The sequence below is a fragment of the Oncorhynchus mykiss genome, chromosome 19 (assembly GCF_057628025.1).
Source record: "Oncorhynchus mykiss isolate SJ-2025 chromosome 19, ASM5762802v1, whole genome shotgun sequence".
NCBI lineage: Eukaryota > Metazoa > Chordata > Actinopteri > Salmoniformes > Salmonidae > Oncorhynchus > Oncorhynchus mykiss.
The window spans coordinates 24,766,526-24,772,898 of record NC_143040.1 but is presented as its reverse complement, the minus strand read 5'-3'; the positions used below and the strand labels follow the sequence as shown (position 1 = coordinate 24,772,898).

At 41.0% G+C, this 6,373-nt stretch overlaps 1 protein-coding gene across 4 annotated transcripts in view; it reads left to right on the top strand.

Annotated features, from left to right (window-relative positions):
* The first annotated feature begins 5,146 nt into the window (after nt 1-5,146).
* The window catches only part of LOC110498480 (uncharacterized), a 40,415-nt gene continuing 39,188 nt past the window's right edge, over nt 5,147-6,373 (top strand). For all 4 annotated transcript variants that reach the window (XM_090210542.1, XM_090210543.1, XM_090210541.1 and 1 more), the window contains exons 1-2: nt 5,147-5,686; nt 6,082-6,212. In XM_090210542.1, the coding sequence (XP_090066668.1) occupies nt 5,410-5,686; nt 6,082-6,212 (408 nt within the window). In that variant the 5' untranslated portion in view covers nt 5,147-5,409. The remainder of the gene's footprint in view (nt 5,687-6,081; nt 6,213-6,373) is intronic.

Sequence of the window (6,373 nt, the reverse complement as noted above, 5' to 3'; positions counted from 1 at the left end):
AATAATCCAGAGCACAAAAAACACGAACCCACATGACAAACAATAATGAAACAAGCCAGCACGGGAGCCGAGGTAAACAGAGCCTTCGGTTGACTAAAAGCCCTGTCCACTGCAGTCACACTGGTCCCCCCTTCAGCAAGGAGGTAATGGGAGCCGCTACCTGACCGAAACCCCGGATAAACCTCCAGTAGTAGTTGGCAAACCCTAAGAACCGCTGCACCTCCTTTACTGTGGTTGGAGTCGGCCAATTACGCATGGCTGAAATGCGGTCATCCTCCATCTCCACTACTGATGCGGAAAAGCGGTACCCTAGGAAGGAGATCGACTGTTGGAAGAACAGACATTTCTCAGCCTTGACGTAAACAAATATATAGGCCTACTCACATAACACTCTTGGGTAACAGATACTGTGAGATAAAGGTTCAGGGAAGACTATTGAGCCCAGGTAACGTTAGCTAGCAGCGATCATAGCATATTTGCCAGCTTTAGCTTAAGTCAAGGTTAGAAAACTAGCTAGCTAGCGTGCTAGCTAATCCCCAAAAACTTTGAGATTGAACGGAAAGTCTAGATGTAGATGCCAACTAGCTAGCCTAGTTGGTAGGCCCAACAAAAACTCCAGCTAACGTTTTCTATCTAGTTAGCTACAGTTAGCTAGCTAGCAGCACTGGGCTAGCTGGCGAGCAAATTCTAGCTAACTACCTATGCTAAATCGTCCAGCTGAGTTCATGTATAAAAAAAAACCCGAAACAAATTGCATAGAAAACTTACTTTCTATCTCCTGTGTTGACATTTTTGATCTACAACACTTTTGTTTCTTTCGCAGCAATTTTTCATGTCTGGATTTTGCACACTTACCTTCTTTTCAACCCCATTCTTTGCGCATTGTTACATGATGTCAGTGTCAACACGTGGGCAAGTTCGATGTTGCCGTTATTTCAAGTGTCTTGGGCAGATGGGCAGATCTTGACATGATGCGTTATTCCTGGGTTTAAATAATTGCAGCAATGCATCCCATCCAAAAGTGAGAATATTACTCAACAGTGAAAACCTTGCAAGGTTGCATGATGGAATAAAAGTTTGTCTAGCATCACATCACCAAAGCCCCATATACTACCTACCATTGCATCCTGTATGCTCTCGTTGGCTGGTCCTCGCTACATATTCATCGCCAAACCCACTGGCTCCAGGTCATCTATAAGTCTTTGCTAGGTAAAGCCCCACCTTATCTCAGCTCACTTGTCACCTTAGCAAAACCCACCCGTAGCATGCGCTCCAGCAGGTATTTCTCACTGGTCATCCACAAAGCCAACTCCTCTTTGGCCCCCTTTCCTTCCAGTTTTCTGCTGCCAATGACTGGAACGAATTGCAAAAATCACTGAAGCTGGAGTCTTACATCTCCCTCACTAAATTTAAGCATCAGCTGTCAGAACAGCTGACCGATCATTGCACCTGTACACAGCCGATCTGTAAATAACCCACCCAACTACCTCATCCCCATATTTTTTTCTTCTTCTTCTTTGCACCCCATTATCTCTACTTGCACGTTCATCTTCTGCACATCTATCACTCCAGTGTTAATGCTAAATTGTAATTATTTTGCCACTATGGCCTATTTATTTATTGCCCTACCTCCCTGATCTTACTATATTTGCACACACTGTATACAGATTTTTCTATTGTGTTTTTGACTGTATGTTTGTTTATCCCATGTGTAACTCTGTGTCGTTTGTGTTGCAATGCTTTGCTTTATCTTGGCCGGGTCACAGTTGTAAATGAGAACTTGTTCTCAACTGGCCTACCTGGTTAAATAAAGGTGAAATAATAAATACAAATATATTTTTAAAAAAGCTAAGATTCTGGAATCTTTGGTAAATGTACAACTTGCTTTTTTCTATCTGAGAAATGTATTTTGAATGTAAACCAATCAGGGTTTAGGCCTGGGCAGAGCACTACTACAGCAACCACTTTACTTGTTAATGATCTTGTCAATGCTTTAGACACTAAAATAAATGTACTTCTTTGTTTGTGGACCTGTCAAAAGCCTTTGATACTGTTGATCATGCCATTTTATTGAATAAGTTGTCATCGATAGACCTGAGCTCTGACGCCTGTTCATGGTTTCAGAACTCAGGCCATTGTGATAGATTGGATTATTAAGTCTAAATTTATTGAAGTACATAAAGGTGTACCACAGGGGTCACTCTGATAAAAATTGTAAACTTAATCTCCAGTGCATTCAGAATGTATTCAGACCCCTTGACTTTTTCCACATTTTGTTACATTACAGCCTTATTTTTTACATCTGCAATCTACACACAATACCCCATAATGACAAAGTTAAAACAGTTTTTTTTAAAGACTTATTTACATAAGTATTCAGACCCTTTGCTATGAGACTCGAAATTGAGGTCAGGTGCATCCTGTTCTATTGATCATCCTTGAGATGTTTCTACAACATGAATGGAGTCCACCTGTGGTAAATTCAATTGATTGGATATGATTTGGAAAGGCACACTAAATCAAATCAAATCAAATGTTATTGGTCACATACACGTGTTTAGCAGATGTTATTGCATGTGTAGTGAAGTGCTTGTGCTTCTAGTTCTGACAGTGCAGCAATATCTAACAAGTAATATCTAACAATTTCACAACATATACCCAATACACACAAATCTAAGGAATGGAATTAAGAATATATAAATATGTGGACAAGCAATGTCAGAGAGGCGTAGACTAAGATACAGTAGAATAATATAGAATACAGTATATACATATGAGATTAGTAATTCAAGATATGTAAACATTATTAAAGTGACATTATTGAAGTGGCCAATGATTTCAAGTCTGTGTATATAGGCAGGAGCCTATCTGTGCTAGTGATGGCTATTTAACAATCTGATGGCCTTGAGATAGAAGCTGTTTTTTAGTCTCTCGGTCCCAGCTTTGATGCACCTGTACTGACCTCGCCTTCTGGACGATGGCGGGGTATAAGGTCCCACGGTTGACAGTGCATGTCAGAGCAAAAACCAAGCCATGAGGTCGAAGGAATTGTTCATAGAGCTCCGAGACAGGATTGTGTCGAGTCACAGTTCTGGGGAAGGGTACCAAAACATTTCTCCAGCATTGGAGATCCCGAAGAACACAATGGCCTCCATCATTATTATTATTATTAAATGGAAGACGTTAAATGGAAGACTTTTCCTAGAGCTGGCCACCTGGCCAAACTGAGCAATCGGCGGCAAAGGGCCTTGGTCAGGGAGGTGACCAAGAACCCAATGGTCACGCTAACAGAGCTCCAGAGTTCCTCTGTGGAGATGGGAGAACCTTCCAGAAGGACAACCATCTCTGCAGCACTCCACCAATCAGGCCTTTATGGTAGAGTGGCCAGATGGAAGCCACTCCTCAGTAAAAGGCACATGACAGCCCGTTTGGAGTTTGCCAAATGACACCGAAAGGACTCTCAGACCATTAGAAACAAGATTCTCTGGTCTGATGAAACCAAGATTGAACTCTTTGGCTTGAATACCAAGAGTCACGTCTGGAGGAAACCTGCCACCATCCTTGCGGTGAAGCATGGTGGTGGCAGCATCATGCTGTGGGGATCTTTTTCAGGGGCCTGGACTGGGAGACTAGTCAGGATTGAGGGAAAGATCAATGGAGCAAAGTACAGAGAGATCCTTGATCAAACCCTGCTCCAAAGCGCTCAGAACCTCAGACTAGGGCGAAGATTCACCTTCCAACAGGACAATGACCTGAATGAAGCACACAGCCAAGACAACGCAGGAGTGACTTTGGGACAAGTCCCTGAATATCCTTGAGTGGCCCAGCCAGAGCCCAGACTTGAACCTGATCGAACATCTCTGGAGAGACCTGAAATTAGCGGGGCAGCAATGCTCCCCATTCAACCCGATAGAGCTTGAGAGGATCTGCAGAGAAGAATGCCAAGCTTGTAGAGTCATACCTAAGAAGACTCGAGTCTGTAATCACTGCCAATGGTGCTTCAACAAAGTACTGAGTAAAGGGTCTGAATACTTATGTAAATTTGATATTTCAGTTTTTTATACATTTTCCCAAATTTCTAATAACCTGTTTTTGCTTTGCATTATGGGGTATTGTATGTAGATTGATGAAGGGGGAAAAACAATTTTAGAATAAGGCTGTAATGTAACAAAATGTGGAAAAAGTCCAGAAACAAATCGTGCCTTTCAGGTTATTCAGTCAACCTTTGAATCTGTTCTTGATTAATGTGATATTATTTATCAAAGTGCAGCTGTTACGACTCTCATACCTTTGGATGTAATCTACCATAGCGCCCTTCATTTTGTTACAGGTTACAGATTTGATACTCATCACTGCATCCTGTTTCAAAAGTTTTCTGTTCTTAGCTAAAGACCCGTAGATTTCGACATTACTCCCTTTATGTTTGCAAGGCCCTACATAAATGTCAGTTTTATCTAACTTTGTTGTTGAATTATAGGCACCTGAGTTGCCAAACCCATTTACAGGATTGGTTAACTCTTGAGGTTCCTAGGTTCTCCACAGAGCTAAGTAAATCTGCTTTTAGTTTAAATGCACCGTAACGCTGGAACAAAATTCGAAACACATTTCATCTGATGTTCTGGTGCCATTCGGGCCATTTAAAGTATTGATTGGGGATTTTGTGGAGGAATGTAACTGTTTTTCAGGGTGATTCATGATGTTTTATTTGTGCTTCCCATGCCTGTGGTTTTGTATTTTAATATATATATATATATGTGTGTGTGTGTATAATGTGTATATTAAATTATACAAGGCACAATATTTCTTCCCTGTTAAAGTAAAAGTTCAATAAAATAATGCTCCTTCTACTCTGTTTATCATTTATCCTGATGCCTAGTCACCTTACCCCTATACATATTGTATGTTGACACGCACACTTACAGACACACTCCATGTATGCAGTTACCCAGGACTCCTCCGACATGTAAAAGGGTCAGTCACTATCTACCACAGTTGTAAAGTCAAAACCCCGCATATTTCTACAAATTGTCTTCTGATTTTAAACCTAACCCTAAATTAAGACCAAAAAATATGTTTTTATTCACATGAACTTTTACGATATAGACAATTTTGACTTTGTGGCTGTGGTAACTAGTGGGACCCCTGTGAAAGGCGGAAATACGCAAAACAACGTCGAGTCTGCCGGAAACTCACACGAAGAAGTAAACGGAAGTGAACAGTTATTACAAGTTAATTTCCACCTTATCGTTTTTATTTAGACGTGTATTGACACACTGGAACTCAAAATATGACTCCTTTAACTGTATAGCATCAAACCCCATGTCGTGTTTAATTCACGTTGGAGACAGGACTTGGTTGATAGCTGTTATCTAGGAAACGCTAGCTAGCTAGTTGCTAACGTTAGCAAAAATGGCTAACTGTATGGTTTTTCACACTCAAATAGCCTCCATCATGGAGGTGTTAGCGAATGCAGCCGTGGCAGAGATCTGTAAACTGGTAGACGACGACTATGCAGTGTTTCGTTTGGAAATAAATCAAAGCCAGAAAGAAAACAGGGCATTGCGGAGGAAACTACTAGAACTGAAGGTTGCACGGGAGCGCGCAGAGAGGACAATGCGAGAGCGCGTCCTCGCCAGTCGCCCAAGTAGTGTCAAGATCCTTGACCGATACAGAGGAATGACAAGAGGTACATTTTGCAGAGGCTGTGCTACCTGTTGCCGTTCATATCTAGTTCAGTGCCTGTCGAACCGTTCCCCTCTGCACATGTGTTCAGATATTACCCAGAATTGGGTCTTGGTCAGTTTTTGGATCGTATACAATAAATCCCCTGATTACTTAGCTATCTTGTGAGAGACACAATCATATTCTAACCTGATTCTTGATTTACTGCATTTTCTATTATTTATTAAATTAAACAATTAGATGCATGGAACATAATCCATACTCAATAAATAGTTTTTCAAGAAGTTATGAGAAGTTTTATCTTACATCCTTACCAATTGTAGACAGTGTCAAAAGTGTACAATATAGCATTGACAGTAGCTAACCTAACCAGCTCATTTCCCCCAATCACTCTCTCAGGTGAAGGACATCTCACTGGAGTCCACAGAAGCTTTGTGAAGCCAGCAGAACACAATACATGGAGAGATGACCAAACAATCACTGTTGATGAGGGGAGTGGAACCTCAACCCAGCACATTATCATGATAGAGGTTAGTGTAATAGTGTTGCATTAAAAACAATGAGTTACTTTGTAAATCAAATGTGTCACGTTTATTTCAGAAAATCTCCCCTCAGCTATTCACTTGCTTACATGTAAGTTAAATAAAGGAAAGAGAGAAAAAAAGAAGTAATCTGCCATAGGGGAGCATGT